Source organism: Papio anubis, chromosome 7 (genome assembly GCF_008728515.1).
Source record: "Papio anubis isolate 15944 chromosome 7, Panubis1.0, whole genome shotgun sequence".
Classification (NCBI taxonomy): Eukaryota; Metazoa; Chordata; class Mammalia; order Primates; family Cercopithecidae; genus Papio; species Papio anubis.
In genome coordinates this window covers 44,975,410-45,001,866 of record NC_044982.1, presented here as the reverse complement: position 1 = coordinate 45,001,866, position 26,457 = coordinate 44,975,410, and the positions used below count along the sequence as shown (strand labels likewise).

Sequence of the window (26,457 nt, the reverse complement as noted above, 5' to 3'; positions counted from 1 at the left end):
AAACCTACTGGATTTAAGACAGAAACCCAGGAGTCATTTCTGCTGCTTCTCTCTGCCCATCTCTAAGTGATTATCAAGCCTTACTACTGATTTTGCTTTCACCAAAGCCCTGCTTCCTTTCTCCTGACTGACTCCTTATTTTCCATTCCATTCATCACTGTTCTGGTTCAGGTCTTAACATCTCTTCCCTGGACGGTTTCAGCCTCCCCTAACTGATCTTTTCTTGTCCAGCCAGGAATCAGTTACTCCCTTAATTAGGGAGCATCAGGAAGTTCTTTTTGCCTAATATCTGAAAATCAAAATTCCTTAGTGTGACATTCAGGACCCTTCATGGTTTGAAGGACTTAACTTTCCTTGTAGCCCTGAGATTTTTCATGGCCCCAGCACTCCTGTGTCCTGTGCTGCCCGCCCCTCAGCCTCCTCACCATACCCAGGGTTCTCTGAGTCCACCTGCTCAGCCACACCACTGGGCTTGTTGCCATGTCCCCGCCCCATCCGCCTCTCCATGGCGGCCTTCTCACTCCCCCTTCTCTGCCTGGGAGACTCTGACTCATGCTTTCAGACCCAGCTCAACTTCTACTTCTGCTGTGAGGCTGTCTCTCTCTCCTCCCACTGGAAGGAATTGTTCTCTCTTATGTTTCTCTCGTAGCACTTGGTTCATACCTTCATTATGCCACTAGGATGATACAGCAATTGGTGTGTTGCCCCTCCCCTGCCCCTCCCCTGTCTATCCTGTCCATATGTGTGTGTGTGTGTCTGTATATAAGATATATATCTATTTGTTTTACACACACACACACACACACACACACACACACTTCCTTCTTTTTCTCTCTTTTCATTTTGGAGACAGGGTCTCACCCTGTCGCCCAGGCTGGAGTGCAGTGGTGCACTCTCAGCTCACTGCAGCCTCAACCTCCTGGGCTCAAGTGATCCTCCCACCTCAGCCTCCCAAGTAGGTGGGACTACAGGTGCATGCCACCATGCCCAACTAATTTTTGTATTTTTTGTAGAGATGGGATTTCACCATGTTGCCCAGGCTCATCTCAAACTCCTGAACTCAAGCAATCTACCTGCCTCAGCCTCCCAAAGTGTTGGGATTACAGGCACCCGGCTGACAAGTATTTCTTAAGTACATTATGCCAGGCATAATGGCGAACCACATAAACACAATCCCGGCCATCATGGAGCTTCTAGCCTAGGAAATATTTGTCTCCCATTACACTGTGAGTTCCTTGCAGATGAAGATCAGCTGTGCTCCTAGTGCCTGTCACCACCCCTGGCACACAGTGGCCACCTCCCCTATGGGTGTTCACTCTGACTCTGATGGGTAGAGATGGGTGCTAGAGTGGAGGGTGGGGGATAGGCTGAGTACAAGGTAAGTGGAAAGCCTAGAAAAGCCACATTCTGCCCTCCGTTTTTAAAGGACAGCCCACATTTTCCTGTGGTTAGCCCATTCTTAATGGGCCCATCATCTTGGAGCCATGAGGCAAGTTCTGAGACTTGATCTAAATTTGTCATCCAGATAGCACAGAGAAGCTCACATGGCCGCATGTGGCCGTACTTGTGTGTGTGTGTGTGTGTGTGTGTGTGTGAGTGCCCATTCTGAGAGGTGGATGGTTTGGGGTCCGGCTGCCCTATCTCATGCTGCTCTTTGTATCTTTCAGAGATCTGAAACTGGACAACGTCCTGTTGGACCACGAGGGTCACTGTAAACTGGCAGACTTCGGAATGTGCAAGGAGGGGATTTGCAATGGCGTCACCACGGCCACATTCTGTGGCACGCCAGACTATATCGCTCCAGAGGTGAGTGCAGCTGCTTGATGCAGCTCTGAAATCTGAGCTCTCCAGTAACTCTGACCAGAAATGCCACTGGCTGCTTTTATGTGCTGCAGCGTTGGGAGCAGTGTTGAAAGCCGACACCTCTAGACTCGTTTATGGCTCATTGGGCGAATGATGGCTGAAAATGGCCTAAGTCACTCTAATAAGAATTTGAGTTTAAAAAAAAAAATTTGTAGATTTTGCAGTTGCTTTGGGCTTTAGCACTAAATGAAGACAAAGTGAACGCCACTCATGGCTATTTATTTTCCTCTTTGTCTCTACTTAGTGATTTAATTTCAGCATCATTTAGCAGAACTAAAGAAAGGCTCTTGAATCCTTCCCGTATGAGTGAGTGAACCCAGTCTCCTTTTTTTTCCTCACTGATATATTTCCAGAACCCTTTCTGTTTGGGATCTGCACGAGCCCATCACTGTGGCCCAATCATAAATATTTGCTCACCATACCGGAGAAGGCATCTCTGAGTTGACCACAGGGAAAACAGACCACTCTGTAGAAGTGGAATGAAATATGCATGCTAGCACAGGAGACTTTAAAAAAAAAAAAAAAAAAAAAAAAAAAAAATATTTCCTAGTGCATCAATTTCCCTAGTTATGAAGAACACATTTGTTAATCTGATGTATGAACCACCTTCTCCCGCTGCCCCCTTTGCACAGATCCTCCAGGAAATGCTGTACGGGCCTGCAGTAGACTGGTGGGCAATGGGCGTGTTGCTCTATGAGATGCTCTGCGGTCACGCGCCCTTTGAGGCAGAGAACGAAGATGACCTCTTTGAGGCCATACTGAATGACGAGGTGGTCTACCCTACCTGGCTCCATGAAGATGCCACAGGGATCCTCAAATCTGTAAGTTTGGCTTACTCAGCTAGCTTCTGATCTATTGCAGACCAGCTTGTTTTATGTGCTTCTGGTGTCTTTTCAGTGCCTCCCACCAGTAAACCACTAGCTCTAACTAAAATTTGTGTTCTAATCTAAAGAAGCAAAGAACCAGAGTTCTCTCAGGCTGTTACCCTCTCTTATGCAATACACCCTCTCTTATGCAATAGTTATTTTGGGGCCAATTTTGATAGGCCTTGATAACTTTGTTTGCCAAATAGCAAATATTTCTAGCACTTCAAACTTTAGTTGAGGGGAGGTGATGTTTCCCCTTCATACAGTCAGGCCACGCCAGAGTTTTGGGTCAAGCGAATGCCATTCCCAGCCTGTTATTATATCAGTTGTGTTTCTGTTGGCATCTTCAAGGAGCAGGATGAAGGGCCTTTCTCCTAGGGCTGGGAGAGGAGAAGGAAGATTTTCCAAACCTCTGCAGATCTCTTTTGCCTCCAAGTTATTCTTATGCAAGCCAGGTGCCACGCCCAGGCTGCAGGTGCAGTGTTGTAATGGATCATGTTGAGAAAGTCTTTTCTGTGTGTGCATTTAAGGCACTGTGCTGGACGCCTTTGAATTGAGGAAAAACATGTATTGGACGCCTTTATGTTGAAAATAAAGTACATGTAATTTGGGTCAATTCTGTAACCACATTAGTTGAGTTCTAAAATCATGTTTTTTCACCTACTATATGCAGAGGGGATATAAAGGCAAATAAAAGATCAGTTGTTCGAGAAGGGATAAATCAGAACAATCTATATTCTGTTGGATAGTATCTATGGCATAAGAATTACTATCCTTAAGTTATATCCTTTCAGTAATTTGAGGCAAAAGCAAAATGTGAGAAATATTTGCTATCTTGTTGAAAGACTTGTTTCTCTTTAGAAACTTCTAGCCCTATAATCAGTGCCATTTCAAGGACATTTTTTATGTGGGTCACTGTGTACTGGGGCTGAAGGCTTGATTGTCCCTGAGAATTCTCTACATCACTAAAAGAGGAATAATCACAGAAATCCTTCTGAGGCAAATATTACCGAAGTGAATCATAACACATGGCTCGATTCTCAAGCTGAGGTGCCAGTACCCTCCTGAAATTGAGAAAGCATTAATCTCACAGAAATAAAAATCTCACAGTACTTTGGGATTCTACCAAATGTCTCCTATCTAACATGTTTTTGTAAGAACAGTTCATTTTTATATTAGTGGAAATTTTAGAGGAAACCATAAACATGGCTTTTATAATTTTATGGAAAAAAAAAGGTCATAGAGAAAGGCTTGTCTTCATGGATTTGTGCCATGAAGTTTCTTAACTTCCTGAAGGGAAATGTACTCACCTGGGTTGGCTGCAGCCAATTTTGATAACGTAAACCACGATAACACAGCCTCATCATGCTGCAGAGGGAGGCGGACTTTGCATGATCATTTTCCTACTTCCATGGCCCAGAACCGGGCTTTTTGCGAAAAAGCATGCCAGCCTTCTGTGGCCGGCAGCAGCCACCTTCATCATACTAACGGTTTTCCATACCCCACATATTTAGTCCAATTACTGTAGCTGATTTAGTAGTTTTTAATATTTAGACGAAGGATCCCAGAGTTCATAATTCACATGAAAATACTGGTTCAAGCCATAAAGAAATGCCTGTTGTCAGCATTGGTCACTAGGCTTGGTACCATGAAGGGTAGGAAATAAAAGTCAGTCCATGCCTCAAGAAATTTTTGTATTTAGAACTCAACTAATGTGGTATAAACACTGGATTAGCAATCCAGATCAGTGTTTCTCTGATAGATACCATATGCCTTTTGAATCTAGGTCTAGTAGAAATCTTAAGAGGCCACATCACCATTTGGGTTGGATATTCCTAATTTTTTGTCTTTACATTTTTAGAAGTCCTCAACCTTATTCTCGTGTTTCAGAGTCCTCTTGAGAGAGTTCTTTCCAACTAAATCTGAAATTAGGTATCATTCCCTTAGCCTAGAACCTAGGACAAGTACTAAGCAACGTTAAGATTCATATGGAATTTCTAAGACTGTTTCTTTTTAACCAGGTGAGCTCAGTTACTTCAAGCTATATCTTTTATGTAAATATGGATATTTTTGGTAACGAGCAAATATATTATCTAGTAATAGCCTCATGGTCTTTCCTCCAAGAGGAAACAGCCTCTGGTGCCTAAGAAGAATCGCATACAGTGGAGACTGAGTTGTTCTCTCTCCTTGCAGGTTCACTTTTGGGAAGCTACAAGTCCCTTCACTTCTCTTTATTTCAGCTCCTTTCTCATGCCAGCTGCTCCACTGATGGAGGCAGCAGCTGCGACTGTTACATATCATGTGTCTAGCACTCATTTTCCTAAGTGACACTTGACTCTCTCTCTGGGCGTCTTCCACCTAGGAAGGAGCAGGGGCTCTGGGCTCACAGCGCAAGCCCTGCCTCCCACTCCTGTTACCTTCCGGCTGAGTGACCTTGGCGAGCCTCTGTGCCTCTCTGAATCTCAGCGTCCTTGCTTGTAAAATAGAGGTAATAAAATCCATACCAAAGGGTGATTGTCCGGATTATATGAAATAATATAGGTAAACTTCCCGGGCACACAATAAGCATTCCGTGTTTTCCTCCTTCAAGGCATGTACCTTCAATGTAATTTTCTTAAAAACACTTAAATATTGTCAGATAAAATTACTAAAAAAAAAAAAAAAAAAAAAATCACTAAGGATATCTGGGATTTTTTTTTCTTTTTCTTTTTCTTTTTCTTTCTTTCTTTTTTTTTTTTTTTTTTTTTTGTGCATTTTACTTTCCATGCCTAAAAACAAGAAGCTTAAATGGTATAGATGAGAACATTCAGCTAGTCTTTGCAGGGGACTGAGACATTTAAATAGAAATGTGATCAAAAAGAAGAAAGAAATATTCAGAGCACTCAAGACTAGACTTGAGGAGACACACTGAGGAGGGAAAGGCATCAGAATTGGGTTGGTTAAGAACCTGCCTCCAGAGCAGAGCTGCCTGGGGGCAGATCTTGGCTCTTTGACTAATAGGCTGTGTGACATTGGGCAAATGGCATAAGTCTTGCATGCCTTAGTTTCCTCTCCATTTCCTTGGGCAAATGGCATAATTCTTCCATGCCTCAGCAGGTGGGGTATCCAGCCCACAGGGCTACTGCGTGGTTGGCATGAGATAACATGTGTGGGTGCCTGAAGCAGTGCTTGGCACAGGGTACCTACCAGGAAGTGTCCTGCACTGTTACCACTGAGAGCTGCATGCATGAAATGAGTTTTTTACACTCTGTCCTTATCTCTGCAAAAGTATTTGTCATATTAAGGAGGAGGGTTTGAGATAGCAAGGCGTGCTATGCCAACCACTCAGGCTGCTTTCTGGCTCTAATTGCAACTTGATTTAATTAGGCCAATATAGTTATTTTACTACCAGAAGAAAACTTAGAGATTGTCCATTCCCACCCCCTCGTTTTATAGGGGAGGAAACCATGAAGCACTGAGAAATTGTGACTCATCAAAGGCCATTTAACACATTACTTAAATCAGTTGGGGCCTTTGTGCACTGCTGATGAGGATGTAAACTGGCGTGGATAATGGTATGGTGGGAGGTTCTTCAGAAAATTAAACAGAATTACCATATGATCTAGCACTTCTACTTCTGGGTATTTGCTCAAAAGAATTGAAAGTGGGAATTCTAATAGGTATTTGTACACCCATGTTCATAGCAGCATTACGTACAATAGCCCAAAGGTAGAAGCAACCCAAGTGTCCATCAACAGATGAATAGATAATAAGATGTGGTACGTGCACTCTGAACAAGCATTCATTTGGTTGCACAGGGCCAGATCAAGGTATACTGTGTTCTTTACCACTATTGACTTGACGCCTTTTTCCAGAATTTTGTGTCCACCTAAGATCAGACATTCTGGGAGCCTGGTGACTTCAAGAGTTCCTGATGTGAATAGTTGAATCCATCGGATGGTGTTTTGCATAGTTCTAAAAACAGTAGGGAAATCATGAGTGCTAAGTTGTGAACTGTAATTATTTGTCTTTGCCCTTAATTTTATAGTTTTGTGTGATCATTAGAAGCATAAACACAGAATTGTAGAGCTAGAAATAGTTTAAAAATATTTTGTCCACATTTCCTCATCTGTGGATTAGGAAACTGAGGCCCAGAGAGATGAAGGGACTTTACATATTAGAACAGAAAGAACACACCCTAGACCTCATTTGACTCCTGCCACTGGTTTTCAGTCTGTAAAGGTGTGATAATAACACCTACGGTGCACACTTCAAATAACGCAGTATACATGAAAGCGTTTTCCAAGTGGAATGCACAATACAAGAGTAAGTGATTAGTATTGCTAACTTGTGAGTAGTAATTTCACAACACACTTAGAGGTGTTATTATCCTCATCTTCTCCTTGAACAATTCAGCAACATCATCAAGGTTATTACGTGCTTAATTTTACACAAAGCTGCGGTAGGCTTTTATTCCTAAGGAAATTGTATTTTTGTTTTTCCAGGAGCTTTTAAATCTTGACCAAAGACGCATAGGTGGGGTGTAAATAGCCAAATAGATATTGATCTGTTTATTTATATAATAGGCTTATATCAACGTATATGTGCATAGCAGGCATGGGTTCTGCAATACTCAGGTTCTGTGCGAGGTGCTAGAAATCCAGTGATGAGCAAGGCAAATATGATCCTGCTCTTGTGGAATTCATAGTCCAGTTGGGGTGGGGAGGGAGAAAGAAATTTTAAAGAGCAATTGTACCTTAACTGTATACTTACAATTGAATGAGAAAAAAAATTAAAATCCAAAGTTCTTTGAAAGCATTTATTTAACAGGCAGATCTAACGTGACCTGGGCCACCAAAGGAGGCCATCTGGAGGATATGACATTTAATAAAGACTGAAGAGAAGTTAGGCTTGAAAGTGTGCAGAGGTCTTGAGAAAGGAGCAGTCCATTTGAGTAGCTCAGTGGCAGGCTGGTTAGAGTGTGATGAGCGAAGGGGTGGGGCAGTGAGAGCTTCAGGGGAGGAGGCTGAGGGAACAGTGAGAGCCCAAAGGATATCCTAGGCCACACGAAGGAGACTGGACTTTATCTGAAGTGCCAACGTAAGTCTTTGAAGAATTCCAAGCAAGCATGAATGATGCAATCACTACTTCATGTGCAAAAGATCACCCTGGCTATTGTATAAAGAGTGGACCAACAGACTGAAGTATTTACTGATTAAGTGACTTCCAGGATTTCTTTCAAAATAATTCAGGAGTTGTGGGGAGGAACAGATGAAACAAGACTGGGCATGTGTCAGTAACCATCAAGACTGAGTGATGAGTATACATGAGGGTCTGTGTTACTGTTGTCTAAAATTTCCACAATGGAAAAGTTTTTAAAACCACCACATAAATGAATATCTTATACAAACAAGCTCAGCATGTGTGTATGAAGAAACATTTCTAGCCTGTATAGAAAAAGTGATCTCCATCTTCACAAATGAGGGGAAATGGTTTACAATACAAATATACAGAAAGAGCAGATGATGTGAGCCACATACAAGCTGCCCTGTGGATCCTGGCCACATCTCTTAAATCCAAGTAAGAGTCTCAGGTTCCTGGCCTGGGAGTCTATGTCACCCTGATGATTTTTTGCCACAGACAAAACTACCCGGTGGTTTTAGCACGACTCATTTCTTCAGCGTCCCTTGAGAAACTCTATGCCTTCTCAAGAAGTGTCCTTCAACCCCCAGGGTAGTAACAAAGGGTACCCCAAAGAAGCATTTGTAACAGAAAAGAGACCAGAGGAGGAGAGAATCCTCATTGTTGGACTTTGCTCCATGCTGCCTCCTTGGGGCCCTGGGAGATCCTTTCCTGGCTGGATCTGCCCTTTCCCACTGGGAAGCAGGAAGAGCTGAGATCTCCAAGCCAGCCCTTCACAGTGCCTCTCTCTGCCATCTCAGTGTGGGAGGGGCATCTTTCCATGGCTTCCTGAGATGGAGATTTATTTAAGAAGGAAAGCTTGTTGAACTCCCTCTTACCTTTTTAAATGAAAGGTATTATTATTATTCTGTATCTGGGGAAACTGTTCAGACACCTGTTTATGTTACATACCATAGAGTTACAGATGTTAAAGACCTCAGGGCTTCATGTGGCGTGATGTCAGCGAGTGCCTACATTCAGGATTGGGGAGGGTGTGTACTGTCCAGCATTCCTCTAAAACTGTGTGATTGGCAAGGCAGGCTCCAGCATCTTCTTCACCCTAATCTAATATTACTGTCCCAACGGGCCCTCCCTGTCATCACCTTTACCACTGCCCTCTCCACCCACAACACCCCCAAGGTTGTGGACTTGTGAGTTCTTTGTGTGTAGCTGTTCAAACATTTCCTATAGACGTGGGTAGTGGACAAAGGACTTGCTTGTGAGAACTTTTCCCATGGAGTGCAGAATCAGTGGGCGCGGGGGTAGTTAGAGCACACACAGTTTTTAGCCCAGGATTTCTACTTGAAAAGAATTCCCTAAATCATTAACCAGTAATCACACATCTAAAAGTAACTTTATATGCACCCAAATAAGCACACTGGAAAGACTATTTTTCTTGCTTCCACTTCTGTTTTTCTCATCTTTGTTTCAAATGTTTCTGCTTAATACTTAACATGTGCATGCCTCAAAAGCAGCCTCACCTGCGACTCGCAGAGAATGGAGTATTCACACTGGCAGGGTCCTCAGAAGTTAACAGAACAAAGGCATATGACGACACACACATTTGTGTAAAGAAAAAATAAAAGGCATTCCAGCTGTTATTTCTTTTTTTTTTCTTTTTCTTACTTGGTTTGGGAATATACACCACCTGTTTTCTGGTGTCACCATGCCTTCAGGTTTCTTAGGCTGGCAGTAAATTATCCCAAAATGCTGATAATGATGAGGCAAAAGAAAGTCTGTCATTTGCTTAGGGCTTCTGAGGTTCCGCTGAGGTTTGCCCTCGTCTAGGTCCAGAAAGGTTTAGGGAAGTCCCAGACGAGTCAGCAGAGCTCAGGAAGCCGAAGCCTTGTCTCAGAGGTTAGTACTCCTTTGCTGAATCATTGCCAGGAAGAAATCACGTGGCTCAGGCTCCACTCAGGTGAAATCGGCACCTTTGTCTTTGAGCTCACACAGGTGCCTGGGCTAAACAAGTGCTGAAAGGAGCTGGGTGCATTCTCCTGAGTCACCTGTGTCGACTCTGGAAGCACTGTGAACTTGGCCTCAGAAGGAGATTATAAAGTGCTTTTGTTCCTAAGCTTTATAGAAATTAAAGTGTGTATATATGCATGTGGATTTCTCTGTCATCCAGCCTCTCAGATTTCGTCATCCGAGCATTGTCTGCAGGAATCCTGCTTGCCTCTCTGCACAAAGGAGGGGGAACCACAGTTAATTCAGGGATCCTCTTTTAGCCCTGAGTGTGTCCCACATCTGTCGCCAGGCAGTGAATTCGAGGAGCATTGACTGTCTTCCTCTCCATTTCCCTACTCCCCTCCTGGGAGAGGCTGGAATGCTCAAGGAAGCCGGCAAAGGTGGTCAGCCAGGAGAAGGCTGGGGAAGAGGAAGGAAAAATGGGACCTGAATAACGCAGAGGATCCAATCCCAGATCATTAGGGCTGGTTTTTCAAACACTGTTAGGTGAAATCCAAAAGAAAGTTATCAAAAGATCCTTGAGGAAGAGGAGTGGTTAACATGCAGCCTGGCAGTCAGGACTGGAATGCCTGTCTGAGGAAAGGAAGCTGCCCCACAGGCCTCTTACCGAAACCCCTAGTGAGGTTAACACCCTTCAGAAAAGGAACCATTTGCTTACAGATCAAGGCCAGTGTCTGCAGAAAACAGAAAAACACTGCTCTTCCCAGAGATTTTGTATTTGGGTCTTTTTAAGTCATATAATTTTGTTTAAGTTCTTGTTCTCTACTTCTTTTTCCCTCATTAGATTGTAAGTTTCCTAAGGTGGGAGGTCCTTACATTTTGATAGCTGTGTGAAGGATTTTTTTTCTTTATTTTAAATAGAGTACTCATGCTGCATGTCTCATTTCTCTCCATCTCTGGCAGGAAGATAAAGACGTCAAAGCTTTTGTAAAATGACCCTGGAAACTTTTCCTGTGTGGAGATTTGCTAACCAGTGTCTGTGGGTCAGAAAAGCTTTTTGTTTCAAGTTAGAAAACCTCTTGCAAACAAAAGTATTTGACTTTGTTGTTTTTTTTTGTTTGTCCTTGCAAACTATCAAAGGTCAATAATTTTGGGCAGTTGATCATTAGATTTGGTTTGGATGCCAAAGATAATGTATATCCAGCATAAAGAAGGGTACTGGCCTCGATTTCATCAGAGAAGAATAAAGGATATTGTATAGTCCCCACTAGGGAATCTTTGTTTAGCACTCACTTCTCTTCAGTAGCTACATTTGGGGAATCATACCTGGAAAAAAGTAGTTTGTATAGCTTGGGCATGTAGGGTAGCAGCAGCTTTTTCTTAACACTTGGAAGTCATTGGAGAGCAGTGAAATCCGCCCCATCAGTCAGAGCTGCTTGAGACTGGTTTGTCAGGAATAAAAGCATGTTGTCTAACAGCGGGCATTGGCGCAACCACATGGCCTTGGGTTTCCATCTCCGAGACTCGCCTCTAACCTTTACCTACCGTTAATCAGCATTGTCCCATGACAGGAATGAAGATACAGGGAAGCAATCATGATTATAAAACACAGGAAAGGTGGGGTGTTGGGAGCCTTGGAAAGGAATTGAGTACGTGCTCATGAAGGGCTGCTGGATTCCAGTCACAGACAGCATGGAAAACACAGCCAGCAAGCCCACCACAGATTTGAGCACTGCCCCTGCCCCGCTGCAGGAATGGTATAGGGCATTTACCGTACTGAGTTTCATCAAGAGAAAATAATGTACACTGTGTAGTGTGTCTCTGGAGATATCGCACAGAATATTCTGATGCCGGTCAGTTACAACCTGCCAGGTAAGGCACTGACCCGCCAGCATTCTCAAATATACAAGCATGCCCACTTCCTCCTTCACTGGCTCAGGGAGATCAGCTTGAGCAAGTTTATTTCACTTTATTTTTTATAAAGAAAAGCCCATTTCAGACTCAAGGAAAACAAAGCATCTGTAGCTGAGGGAAGGACAGTCTTCAAAATGCCAGCTTTTTTTCTCCTCCCAGAGTTTTTAGTGATAAATGCAAAAAGAGAAGAAAGAAAAGAGTCCCTTGATATGGGCACAGACTGTGGAGGCCGCTGGTGTAGCCACCGACCTGACGCCGGACAGGCCAGTCCGGCTCTGCTTCAGATGTTTTCAATGACACAATCCTGTTCCTGCCAGGAAGCCCTCTCATCACTTAATGGTATTGAGTATTACAACCACATTATGTGTTTTCATTTTTCTTATGATATGCTTAGATATGCTTCCTTTAACTTCCACTCCCTGAACTTATTTCTCCCTGAAATTACTTCTCGTCTAACCCCTCTTCTGGCCAACAGCTCTTTGAGTATTGAAAATTTTAAGTGTCCTTCTACCTTTTCCAGCATAAAGACCCTCAGTAGTTTGAAATAAAACCAGGTGTTCAGGCGGAAGGATGCCTGGGATTTTTTCCAGCCCTGTTACTTTTCTCTTCCTTCACTTAGCACCTGCACTGTATGTACTTCTCAGCCCTTCTCCTTCCATAGAATCAGAGGAAAAAGAATGTTACATGAGCCGGCAAAAAGTACAACATAAGGAAACACACAGAGTGCTGTGAATTCTCATCCGGTGAAGTCCTGAGTGTCATTTATTAGGAGAAAATAAAGTAAACTGTGTAGTGATTCTCCTCACCTGTAGGTCCAAGTATCTTAACCCAGAATCCAAATAAGAAGATTGGTAGCCTTGAGAGGAAGTCTAGCACAGGGACTGAGAGCAAAGGTCTAAGTTCGAATCCTGACTGTAGCACTTCCAAACTATGTGACAGGTTACAGATGGGTCCGTTTCTCAGTTTCCTAATCTTTAAAATGGGAGTAATAACCACAGTTGCTGTAAGGATTAAATCCAACAAATTTGGAATACGTAATGCCTAGTGCAACAAAAGAGTATGCAGCATACATATATAGTAGTAATGGCTACCACTTCTTAAGCGGTAACTTGTATCAAATTGTATCATTCTCTACTCTCTCCACTCCTGTAGCTTCCCCTTTCTCAAACTAGTCTGGATACCTGGCAGGGTGGGCCATTGCTATGAGTGTGCAGGTTACTAGTTCCAGCCCTCCCCAGCAAATTCCATCCAGTTCCAATCTGAGCAGGCTAGAGCACTTCTCCTTCTCTTGGCTCGTCCAGTATTCCATAGCAGCACCATTCTGTATAAGAACCTGAACTTGGGAAGATCACAGTTTCCCCAGAGTGATTCCGGAAGTCTCTTGTCTGTCCTTTCCACCCTATCAAGCCCCATCCCACCCCCAGTGGACTGTCATCAGCCCCATCTTACATTTAAATGTCTGTCACTGCCTTCTCCTATGGAAAAGTGACTTATCAATGCCAGGTCCAAGCCTGGTGTCTTTCTTATACTGTGCAGCCACATTCCTGAATGACCACTGCCCTGAACTGGAGAGTGCTGCTAGCACAAGATGTCTCCAGATCTCCCCAACAGCCGGCAGGATGGGTATGAAAGGAGAAGGTTGGTCTTCATAACTGGGTCAGACTCTGTGTGTGCCAGCAGCATCCTTCAGACGGACACGCGCCTGCAACACGCATGCATGATATGCTTCTCGCCAGCCCCAGGTGGCCATTAGGGTCTATGGCCATGGCGAGGTTGGGCGTCATGGCTGTGAACCATACTCTATTCTGTGTCCTGTGCTCTTTCTCTGCCCTTTCTCCCCAGGACCCTCTTTAGAGCCATAAAATGCCTTTTCCCCATTTAGGATCATCGCTCTGGAATATTGGCAGGAAGGTTCTGTGGCATGGTTTCCTTCCCTTCTAACTTGCCAGCATTAGCTGCTAACTCTCTCTCTGCCCTTTGTTTAAGGTCTGAAATTGAATGAATGGAGAAGGTCATTTTGTTTGCCCAACAGCCAAATCCAGCCATTGGGTAGAAAATACAGTGTTCTCTGGCTCCTGGAAGAAAATCTTATTAGACTAATTGCTTTATTTATATAACTTGTCCTCTTCCTATGAAATCAGACAGATTTTGAAAGAGGAAAAAAATACTTTTAGCCATTACTTATATTTTAGTGAGTTTCAAAGTACATTTGGGCCCGGTTATTTCAAGACTCATAATGACACAGCATTAGTTTAAACTCTATAATCTGGAACAACCAACAACTCAAAACTGAAGCTGCCTCATGTGTAGCACAGCCCACAAGATGTGATAAGCACCATACCTGACACCAGATTTGTAAAGAAGCTGCTCCATTGCACCCATCTTGCTGCATTTAGTGTCTCTGTTCTGTTGTTAATACAGATACAGTTGCACATTAAAACTATTGTTTGTAGGCCGGGTTCAGTGGCCCACACCTGTAATGCCACCACTTTGGGAGGCCAAGGCAGGCGAATCACTTGAGGTCAGGAGTTCGAAACTAAGCTGGCCAACATGGTGAAACTCCGTCTCTACCAAAAATACAAAAATTAGCTGGGCGTGGTGACGCGCACCTACAATCCCAGCTACTCAGGAGGCTGAGGCAGGAGAATCACTTGAGCTTAAGAGTTTGAGACCAGCCTGAACAACATAGGAAGATCCTATTTCAGAAAATTTTTTAAAAAGCAAGAAAAAGAAATATTGTTTTCCAAAGACCATTCCTCCCACTGCACTACTGGAGCCTAGGACAGTGAAGGCAGAAAGAGAACTTGTTCTCTCTTTCCTGGCTGTCGAGGAACAGGGAGAGCCAGTTGAGCCTCAGGGTCAAGGCTGACCAAAGAGTATGGTCTTTCGGCAGCTTTCTATCTGTGCCGCTGCCTTTAAGTAGAACAGGATGGACTTACAAGTTTGGCATTTGGGTCCCATTAGGGACATAAGCAAATCACGGAAGTTTTCTGCAAAAGAATTGTGCTGCCACTGTTCACAGCAGTGGGAACAGAGTGTTTAGGGACAGTGTATTCGAGCATAGGACAGCAACAAGATAGTCACAATACTAGCATTTCTTGAGGGCTTTCTTTGTGCCAGGCGCTTTATGTTAATTCTCTCATGGACTCATCATAGCTTTTTGAAATATAGGAAAGTCTTCATCTTAGAGTTGAGGAATCTGAGGCCCAGAGAAGCTAAGAAATTTGTCCAAGGTCACACAGTAACTCAGTGGTGAAAAATTATACAAACACAAGCAGTGATGCTGCAGATCCTGACCAACCCTCCATGTCAGAGAAGCTGTTAGATCTTTCAGCCTTCCTGGCTTGCAGGAGGCCTCCCAGGACATTCTTATACAAACCTGGCCCCAATCTCTTACGTGTCCCATTAGAGCTAGCCTCAGGAGGGAGCATGTCTGCTTGCTTTCCCCTGCAGCCACACCTACTCTGTAGTCTGGGAAAAAAACTGTTAAGTGTCTCATTCTCAGGGCCAGGTGTGCCTCTGAGTCGTTGAGCATCCTCTAGTTCAGTTTCACTGTAATGAGGGTCACAGCAGGAAGGGGAGCACAAAATGACTCCCCGAGTTCTTGACCCTTCTCTTTCTGCTGCTCTCCGGTGAGTCGGAGACTTACATTTGGGGGAGAATCCAGATTTTCCACCCTGGTCCCCTCACTCTCTGCAGCCTGTAAAGTGCTTTTCTTGGCCCTGGAAAACATTCTGCTTCCTTCAGTAAACGTGTGCAGAATATTTCATGAAGTCACATTATTTTCCTCTTTGGCCGACTTTCCCTCTTGGATCACAGTCAGGGAGAAGGTCAGCTGAGGTGAGGCAACTTTTCAGTGTGACCTTAGATGTGGATGAAAGTGATGGCCCTGAGCAGCACAGTTGTTAACTTACTGGCCTTTGGGTCCCATTAGGGACATAAGCAAATAATGAAAGTTTTCTGCAAAAGGATTATGCTGTCACCATCCACAGCAGTAGAAACAGAGTGTTTAGGGAAAGGCCCATGCCCAGCCTAGGATGGGAAGCTATCCACCTCCAACTCCACACATCTGCACCACCGTGAACTGTGAAAGATTTCAGCCCTGGGACTAATGTTGAGTGTTCCCTTACCTCCTCATCTTCACATCATTGGAGAGGGGTAGTGATAGAAGGGCCACCCCACCGCCACCATGACACACAAAGCTTCCACCCCCTTAGCATCACCCCGGACCCTTCTCCTCCCGGTCCTGGTTTCTGTTTCATGGTATTCATCCTCCTCTGGCCTCTTCATGAGCTCCTCCAGCTGCCACCCTGGCTGCTTCCCACTCTATGCCAGGGGTCAGGAGCCATGAAAGTCCATGAGTGATGCCAGCCAGGTGGGAGGCGATAGGGAGTGGTGGAGCATGTGGCTGACTGGGCCTCTGATGCCCCATGAGAAGCAGCAGCCCCTGCTCCACTCCAGGCCGTTTCTATGGAAGAGGAGTGCAGGCGCCGTGTTCCTGAGCATCTCATTTTCCATGAGAAGCTGGAAAACCTGACTTTTCATGTGATATGACATTTCCTAGTGTTTAAATGTTTGAGAAGTAATTAAAATTATTTCAAAATGCGTTATGTAGACTGAATAAAATGTGTCTGAGACCTAGGGCTGGTCTCAGTTCTGGTCTGTCTCTGTCCCTTTCCACTCTAACCTATCCTCCCAGCTTTAGTGGTTACTCAAATTTCAATGTCTCTGAGCGTTAGATGGCCAGCCCTGGCCTGCACCCCAGATTTACCCTAGAATTCATCTGCACATGGGTGCCCACACACCTCCAATGCAAAGCTGAGCCCATCAACCTCCCAGATTTGGCAGACTATAGGATCTCATTAAGTGTGAGCTGTTTTTGTCTTGGTTCCACTAACAAAACTACTACTACTACTAACACTGCTACTAATACTCATGCTACAAAGAATAATCTCTTGTTCCTCTTTTGTTCCCTGTTTCTGTTACTCAACACCACTGCCCCATCAGGCAACCAGGGAGAACCTATGATCTTGGACTCTTCACTCCCCTTCCAGGCAGTTGGTGGATTGTGTTCATTCTTCCACAGCCTTCTAGAATGTGCTTCCAACTCTTCCTTCCGATTAACTAGAAACTCTCCTAGTTGCTGAACTTCTCGTGTGTTCTCAGCTATTGTCTCAGCCTCGAACTGCTAGCACCAGGCGCTGCCTCTCCATTTAAGATTTACTCATCACACTGTGGCTAGAGTCATCCCCTAAATTGCCGTGCAGCTCTCATCACTGACCTCTGATGGATCCCACTGGCTGCCCCCGCGGTTCCTCAGCCATCCCTGCATGCCAGCTGTACCAGGCACTTGTATGCCTCTGCATTTGTGCTGGCTGTGTCCTCAGGCACATTTTCTTCCTTCATGCCTACTATGTTAATTCTGTTCATCCTCATCTCTGGTCAAATGCCACCTCTTCCATGAGGCTGTCACTTGCCTTCCCACCACCAGCCCCAATGTTATTTGCCCCGTCCCTCTTCCAAACTCTCACAGCACTTGATCTAAGTCTCTTTTCATTTCATCCGGCTGTGTATTATGAAGTTTGCTTGACTCTTCCCCCTTCTCTGTAGCTCCTGGGTGGAGAGACACTGTCTTTGTCATCTGCATGTCCCCAAGAAACCCCTAGTGTGCTGCCTTACATATAGTAGACTCCCTAAAAACCTTTGTCAATTGAATCAATATGTGTGTGTGTGTGTGTGTGTGTGTGTGTGTGTTTGTTTGTAGGTTGAGAATGGCTGCATCTAAAGGGCTCAGGCCAAGGTATTAAAAATAAAAACAAAACTGCTTGGTTGTTCAAAAGGATTTATCAGAAGCCCAAGAGGCTAAGTATCAAGCTAGTGAAAGGGTTATTCTGCCTTTCCCCAATTCCAAGGGTGCAGTTTTTAGAGGACGGACGGTCGTGTTTGGTCTACTTGTCATCAGGCAAGGCCTCTTCCACAGTGCCCCATGGAAGCTTGGGTTCAGTGCCAGGGGCAGGGAGGAATGGGCAAGCCTCTTGGACACTGGGGCTTCAGCCACCCTGGCATATAGAGTCCCGCACTGTTTGTCTTGCCCAGAAGAACAAGCTGTACCCACCCATTCACAAGATGTCCTCTCTCACATCATTGGCAGGCCTGGGAATTTCCCACAAGCCATCTGGGTGTGTTCTGCCGTCCTGTCTCCCGAGTTTTTTGCAGCATTATTTTTTGTTAACTGGCTCTTAGAATAGCAACTGCTCTTCCATCAGGAATTGTATCCCGTTGACTTTCCTAACGCAAGAATCTACTCATTTCTTTTTTGTAAGCATTTTCCCCCTTCCTGCCTGCGTTGCACAGGCTTACTCAGTGAGAGCCCATGTAGTGTGAACTAACTCCTAGCTCTTACAGAACTGAGTTACTTATAAGATATGCATCTCCTGAATCCCCAGTGACCACTGTAAGTGCCTCGAATGGCAGCTGCTCTGATTGGGCCTGTGCCGCTCTGAATGCTGCTTTTACTTTTGGGTCCTGCCTCCAACCCAGAACCACCTGTGGCCTTTAATCCCTGTTACTAGGAGAGAGGAGAAGCAATTGAACCCTGTCAGTATATTCATTTATTAGCTGCCCTTTGAAGCTTTTTTGAAAGCATTTTACAAGGTTATATCCCATCAGGTTGCTTAGGAACTTTTGCAGCCTCCTTCAACATTATCATTTTCATTTGAATTGACACTGGCAGCTTGACACCTCTGGACACCTGGCATGGCAGGGGGAGCCACCTCCAAATACCGTCTTTCCATGTCTGCACCTTCAACAAGATTTTCTCTGTAAATTCTGCTCCAAAACAATTTCTATAAACACAGCATTACTTTTGTCTTGTTCACAAATCAGATTTGGAAAGAGGTGCTTGGGGACTGTCATAAGTCTATTTAAAGATAGCTTGATTTAAATAAAAACAAAAACAAAACTTTTTATCCAAGACAATTTTCTTTCAATATGGGAAATTAGTTTCAATGTCTTTGAAATTGAGAACCACACTCCGGCCATGAAAAGTGAATTATCCTGTACTAGTCCTTGCTCAGGAAGTGATCAGAACATCTTTCCTGGCTATTTTGTGAAAGCAGATTTAGCCCAGCATATTTTGATAGGAACCCGGCAGTAAGGAAGTTTCCCAACTGATGGAAATACGGAGAAGCTGTATGCACACATTGCTTAGCTGTGTGGCAGTGCTCATTTTAGTTTTTGGTCTATGGAGCAATGGAATCTCAGTCATTGAACCTACTTCAAAACAGCGGCGGTGGGGGGAACATCTTGAAGAAAAGCCTTTCATCTAGAGCTATGATATCTTCACTGCATAAAGAAAAGTGGCCAACTTGGTTTTTTCTAGAGCCAGGACACAGACCTTTTCAGTATATCACCTTTGCTGCTTCTGCACACAGATCTTCAAAAATAACGACTCTCTCTCCTCTCTGCGGTCTCGTCAGAGAGCGGGAATCCTGGCCAGCTGGTCAGGTCACTCAGAAAAATGGCACAGCTGTTTCTGAAAGTAGCCCCATTCAGAAGATGTCTGCTGCCCACAACTGCAGTGCTGGGGAAAGGCACACTGTTATAAAGAGCTTCTTTTCTTTAAAGAGGAAAGAAAAATACATGGTGTTTACAGAAAAGAAAACTGGACCCTCCTGCTTTCTTTTAGTGGCCATGTCTGAAATGGAAGTGGGAAAAGCCATAAATCCACACAGGCAATCGCGCCTTTAAGGCATGATTCATACTGACTGTGCTGCCTGTGATGGAAAACCCAGCTAGTTAAGCAAGACCTGCCAGAAAGTCTCGCACAGCTCCTCTGCCATGGCTGATGCCTGCTGTCTTGTGACATGCTGGTTGTATGTGAATGAACGATTGACACTTTCTGTCTCTCTCACTCAGTTCATGACCAAGAACCCCACCATGCGCTTGGGCAGCCTGACTCAGGGAGGTGAGCACGCCATCTTGAGACATCCGTTTTTTAAGGAAATCGACTGGGCCCAGCTGAACCATCGCCAACTGGAACCACCTTTCAGACCCAGAATCGTAAGTGTCCCAGGCTGTCACAGAGATTTTCCTTTCTTCAGATGTCACAGCATTCCACCAAAGTCCATAGAACAGCTAGATAGCCCCTGTGAGTGACAGACCAGAAATTCAGCCGGTCACTGCACAGGGCAGCCTCCCCTGGGGGGAACCTGGGCTCCTTGTCCATGGGACAACATGTCTTCTTGTGCCCAGGTTAATTCTTACGAAGTTTCACCTCTCGTTTACCCAATCTCCAACTTCCCTTAACCTAAATTAAAATCTTGTAGGGTAGAAGAGGCCTGAAACTTTGCAGGTTTCCCCAAAAGAGTTTGGCTAATTGAGAAAGTCATTTTCTAGCCAATTTCCTTATGCTCCTTGGGGCACTTTTTATGCCTTTTCTAAGCCCCTGAGAAAGCAGAGAGGGTGTGAGATGTTGCTTACTTCACTGAGCCTGGCCTGTTGGCTTGGGAGAGCCTGGGTCTGGAATAGCTGCTGCAGTGCAGAGCCCAGGCCAGGCTCCCTTTGACCAAAGAAATACTGGGAGCTCCAGGGGCTCCTCTCCAAGCTCTGCAGCTGAGGGGGTGGGCTTCCAGAGGGTGGTCCCGCTTGTGGTCTGAGAGCTGTGCTCGTGCTCATCTGTGGGTCAAGAGCTCCACAGTGGGAAGGCAGAGAAGCCAGGCTAGCGATAGATCAAGAGTGATTGGGAGGTCTGGCATGGTGGCTCACGCCTATAATCCCAGCACTTTGGGAGGCTGAGGCAGGCGGATCACTTGAGGTCAGGAGTTTGAGACTAGCCTGGCCAACATGGCAAAACCCCGTCTCTACTAAAAATACAAAAAAAAAAAAAAAAAAAGAAAGAAAAAAGCCTGGTGTGGTGATGCACGCCTCTAATTGCTGCTACTCAGGAAACTGAAGTAGAAGGATTGCTTGAACCTAGGAGGTGGAGATTGCAGTGAGCCGAGATTGCGTCATGCACTCCAGCCTGGGTAACTGAGTGAGACTTTGTCTCAAAAGAAAAAAAAAAAAGAGTGATAAAGAAATATCATTGATCCAGGTAAGAGCAGTGAAATGTGTAATACTCACTTAGAAATGATCTTTGCAGCATTTGTTTATACAAATATAAAATACTCAACTTTTAAAAATATACAGTGCACTTAATCACTAACAGCCTACTAGGCTGTTGGATGCCAGGCACCCAGAGGTAAAGCCGTTCCTTCAGTGGTCAGCCCCCTGCCAGCCCCCCTGGGATTAGGGAGAGCATGGCCTTCAGAGCCTGGAGCCTGTAGTCCTGACTGCACAGCTGGTCCAACAGGGCGTAACGCATCTACCTAGAGAGTGAAATGACCGACAGTTACTCCCTAAGCTCAGCACTTCCAAGAAGCCTTTTGGGAAGATCTCTTCAAATGTATAGAACTCTGTGCAAACAATAGGTAGGACAAATGTGAACCTACCAACCTCTGTTGACAAATACAGTGCACACCCCTCAGCGAGGCCTGCTGGGAAATGCCACCTTGGTGAAATGAGAATAAAGGGTGAGTGAGCCAGCTGCTTTTGGATGACCAAATTAATCCTTAGCCTCCTATTAAGACAGGCCTGCTCAGCAAGATTTTCATGGAATTAGTGAATTGGTGGTTGCCAAATGCCATAATAATGTACCATGCCGTAGACTTGCTGTAAAGCACGGTTTAATCATAACAATAAGTGTAAATAATGCTACTGAACAAGCTACAGAGCACTCCTCTGAACTCACTGGAATGGGCTATGTCCCATGCAAGATGAGTAAGCCTCAAGCGCATAAAATCTGACCCTTGTTTCCCTTTTTTTGGCAGAAATCCCGAGAAGATGTCAGTAATTTTGACCCTGACTTCATAAAGGAAGAGCCAGTTTTAACTCCAATTGATGAGGGACATCTTCCAATGATTAACCAGGATGAGTTTAGAAACTTTTCCTACGTGTCTTCAGAATTGCAACCGTAGCCTTATGGGGAGTGAGAGAGAGGGCACAAGAACCCGAAGGGAATAGAGATTTTCTAGGAATTTCCTCTATGGGACCTTCCCAGCATCAGCCTTAGAACAAGAACCTTACCTTCAAGGAGCAAGTGGAGAACTCTGTGAAGGATGGAACTTTAAGATATCAACTATTTCGAGTCCAGAGGGAGCCGTGGCAGTAGAAATCGTTGATACTGAAATGAGATTTTATGAAGTATACTGCTCCACCTATGAGCGTCTGTGGCTATGGGCTTGGGATGTTAACAGGAGCCAAAAGGAGGGAAAGTGTGAAGAATAAAGTAGATCTGAGAAATTCTGAGCCAATCAGGCTTCTTAATTCAAGACACAAACCAAGACATTCTGTCAACTGTGCTGTGCTCTTCTTTAAGCCAATGAACCCCAATTCCTGGCAGTCTACAAGAAGTCTCTTAATGCTAATGAAGAATTTAAAGGTCTTTTTAAGAAAATGAAGGGCTTTCCAAATAGAATGATTTACTCTGAAGAAAGAAAAAATGGTATTTCTGAAACTCAAAACCTAAAGCCCAATCTTGAAAATATGTTGTGCACCAAGACAACTGCTTCAGCTTCTTCTCTTATCCTTACTTTCTTTAATAGATATTTATTAAAGTGTCCAGTGAAAAGGTGCCACAATACCCAGTATTGTAAACAACAGGTTTGCATTCATTAAGCTTTCATTCATTCTGGAGTCTACTAATTTACCTGAATGGTGTTTGCATTCTGTGAAATGCCTCTCCACATTGCATATGTCACACTTTTGTCTGCACATAACTCGTTTTTCACAAGAAGGGTCACTGCCACAGCAGCACAGTCAGCGGGCGAATTACAGGTGCCTGCTGCCTGCCTACCTGGGGAATCTGATCATGTCTGTATCACTGTGTGCTCATCACTGAAGAATTGCAGGCCACTCATGTCAGTGACCAGATTTATGGCTTATAAACATTAGCAGTTTATTTATGTTTTAAGATGCAAAGATGTGTGTTTGATATTCACTTTAATAATTAGAAATGGATCTTGTAAACAGGGCATATATCAAAGATGACCTTATAATATGTACCCGAATATACAGTTCAAGAATTTTGTCTGACTGGAAATAAATGCATTTTGTAGCAAAAGGCAGTTTTTTGACTAGAATGATTTGTCTCCTTCCCACTAAGACAGTAGATTTCCAATCAAAATAAAACCTCGAGCAGAATGGGTAGAACTCAACTCACAGAAAATTCCTGAGAGGAGAGAATGATGTAAGCTTCTGTGATTCTCTGAAGTAGATGTGGCCTGTCTCTTACCAAAACTTCTGTCCTGAATGAGGGTGGTGACTGCTAGGCATAGCTGTAACAGACCAACCTTCAAGATCTCAGGGGCTAGACATCATAAATGTTTATTTCTCATTCACATAAAGTAGCATGTAAGTTCAACAATCCTCCTCCATCTTATAACTACACCATCTGGAAAATGTAGCTTTCCAAAGTCTCCAGAGCAAGGAAGAGACATGGAGGGGGCACCAGCTGCCTGCCTACCTCTCCTAGGAGGGACACACCTCACCTCTTCTCACACTGACTGGCTAAAACACGGCTTCCCTCTAACTACAGATGGGATGGGGAATTACAGAGCAGCTGAGGAGTAGCTGGCTAGTACCGACAGTCTCTTCTCTGTCATAGGTTCTTTTTTTGCATTCCAATGTAAACACTTACTTCTGAATGAATAGAGTAGCTAGGAGTTTCCCTTTCCATTTGTGTAGCACTTAGCACTCATAGTCATCACTCTCACCCACATCATGCCACTAGATCTTCTTGACATGCCCACTATTCCCACTGATGATAGTGTGAGTACTGCAGTACATACTACAAATGGGGAGAAAGGCTCAGAGAAGTTGAGTTCATTGGTTTCCCAAAGGGTTCGGGCTTGATAGAGTAGACCCAGGTCTAGGGTCTAAATCTTTGATGCTCTAGTCTGGGAAAGGGAGTGATCATTCTGACTTTGGGACGTTTTTGGCCTTCAGAGCTCCTCTACTTTGGCTCTTCTATTGCTCTGTGGGATTGATCAGCTTTTTGGTATGGTTAACTCCACTCTGGTAAAGAACCACGAAAAATAAAGCATGCCTCCTGTTTCATTCACAAAACTCATTATCATAGCCACGCAAAGCCAAAACACTGTCTTTGGTAAGTCTGTGATCACTCAGCAACTTCCTTCTTCGTAATTGATTCTCAAGCCCACTACCTGGGTTCCCCAGTTGAGTTGAGTCCATTCTTTTGAGGCTATTCGTTCCATGCCTATCAGGTTATTCAACAGCTAATGTTTATATCTGAGAAGAGAGAAGATATACAGGATATTTACCTAAAGCTCAAACGAGTCTTCAATTCCTGGTTATAATTCTACTTCACATCTTTCTTCCGTTCTGCTAGACCTGGCATCCACTTCCAAGGGATCACAAGGCTGTCTTGCCCACACTTCCTGAAGAAGGCTGGCATGGAACGGGTAGTGAGCCTTTCAGGCAGCTGGGCCAGAGTCCGCTGGGGCTGCTGGCTTCCCTCAGCACAGTGGGCAGCATGGAGGTCAAGACGAGGTCACATTGGGAACTTTCACTCCCTCAGGTCCATCTTAAGACATCCTCAGGCCTTATCATCCCACTGTCCTTCCCAGCCAGTCCTCATCCATTTGCTCCTACTCTCCCAAGCTATTCCACACTGACCTAACTGAATTAGACATATGGTCTTCAGTGTTTGAAAGGACAATAACTTCAAGCCTTTGCTTTGGGATGTGGATCAGGCTTTAACTGCAAAAGGTGCTTTCACTTAATGGCTAACATGTTGCATGTGTATGATATGTGAAGCCCTGTTCTAAATACTTTAAATGTATTTACTTATTCAGTACCCCCCATGAGGTGGGTATTCTCAGTTTCATTGTACATATGGGGGAAAGTGAAGTACAAAGAGATTAAGTCACTTGTCTAAAGTCACACAACTAAAGCAGAATTTGGATCAAGCAGTTTAACTCCAGGGTCCCTACTTTTAGCCCACTTCAGTAAAGTTTTTCTGTGAAAGCAAATTCTATTTTTCCACCTTTGTGGGGTTGGCAGGAAGCACCAAGATAAACTGCCAGCTGGGCAGGACAATATTAGTCTTCCTATGGGTAGAACAGTTTATCAGCAATGGGACTGTATGATTTGCATATCAAGGGGCTGGAGCTGCTAACCCCAGTTCTTGGAACTGGGGCAAGCCAGGGTGATGCAATGGGGACTTCAACCTCCCTGAGGCAGGGGAAGAGGAAATAGTCTGGCTTGCTCTGAATCCCGTGAGTCCCATCTGAACCCTTAAGGTCACTCCTGAGCCTTGGTGGAGTTTCCAGTCCTTTCTCCCTCCTAGAGGAGCCACTTCATGTTTTAGTAACTCTTCATCACCCACCCCACCGGCTCATGAAGCAGCATCAAGAAGAAGGTGCGCGGCCTGGAACCTACCTTGGCAGCTGCATGTTTACAGCTATGGAGCTGAGCTGGTGTAACTTGTTAGCAAAGAAAAGAGCAAAAATAGGCCAGGCATGGTGGCTCACACCTGGAATCTCAGTACTTTGGGAGGCCGAGGTAGGTGGATCACTTGAGGTCGGGAGCTCAAGACCAGCCTGGCCAACGTGGTGAAACCCCATCTCTACTAAAAAATAACAAAAGTTAGCCGGGCATGGTGGTGGGCGCCTGTAATCCCTACTACTCAGGAGGCTGAGGCAGGAGAATAGTTTGAACCCTGGAGGTGGAGGCTGCAGTGTGAGCTGAGATTGCGCCACTGCACTCCAGCCTGGGCGACAGAGGGAGACCCTGTCTCAAAAAAATAAATAAAAGCAAAAATAAAAGTATCCCATTTATCATTTATTGATCTTAATCGAATCCTGACATAAGATGATCTGCCCGCCTCGGCTTCCCAAAGTGCTGAGATTACAGGCATGAGCCACCACACCCCGGATCTTAATTGAGTGCAGATTGCCTTGAAAATATTCCAGCCACAGATTTGACCATTTCACATGCCAACATGATAAAGCTGTTCATTGTTCCCAGGTTTGGTCATCCTGGTTGCTTAATCTAGCAATGTTGACTTAAAATGACTAGACAGCCCACAGTGATTGCCCCTGGCTCAGGGTCACACTGGGCCCTGTAACTTCTCATTTTACGTCATCCAAGGATAAGACTCCAGTACAACTGTAGTAGATGTTTGCGATGAAAATGAGCCCTTTGCTGAGATGTTCCTCTGAATTGAGTTGCAAGTTGGTCAAAGCTGGCCAGAGTGCAGCTGTAAAGGGAGCTTTGTAGTCTCCTTCTTTTCCTGTGTTGAATTGCAACCAAAGCTAAGGGAACCAGCCTGGGCTTTATCCCTGTCTCTTTACCTCCATTGCCCTGCCAACTGTTCTTTCCCTCCTCCTGCTTCCTGACTCTTTACTCCCTAGTGGAGTAAATTGGTTCTGCACTCTCTCCCTGCACCACTTGATTCTTAGAGCCCAATTGTTATATAGCAAGGTTTTCTGACCACGAAGATAGCATACAATTTTGATTTGCCTATTTATTTTATAGGCTCTTTTAGAGCCTAGAAATGGCAGTCACTTTTCCCATGTGTTTCTGCGTCTTTGGCATCACCCTGTGTCAGCAGCACTGAGTGCCTAGGTGAGCCACCCTACCCTATGCTGCCCATGCCGTCTAGGGGGCAAGATGTCACATGGGT

At 44.6% G+C, this 26,457-nt stretch overlaps 1 protein-coding gene across 3 annotated transcripts in view; it reads left to right on the top strand.

Annotated features, from left to right (window-relative positions):
• The window catches only part of PRKCH (protein kinase C eta), a 232,817-nt gene extending 209,941 nt beyond the window's left edge, over positions 1-22,876 (top strand). For all 3 annotated transcript variants that reach the window (XM_003901894.5, XM_021941880.2, XM_021941881.2), the window contains 4 exons: positions 1,668-1,806; positions 2,496-2,684; positions 19,629-19,772; positions 21,581-22,876. In XM_003901894.5, the coding sequence (XP_003901943.2) occupies positions 1,668-1,806; positions 2,496-2,684; positions 19,629-19,772; positions 21,581-21,727 (619 nt within the window). In that variant the 3' untranslated portion in view covers positions 21,728-22,876. The remainder of the gene's footprint in view (positions 1-1,667; positions 1,807-2,495; positions 2,685-19,628; positions 19,773-21,580) is intronic.
• The last annotated feature ends 3,581 nt before the right edge of the window (positions 22,877-26,457 follow it).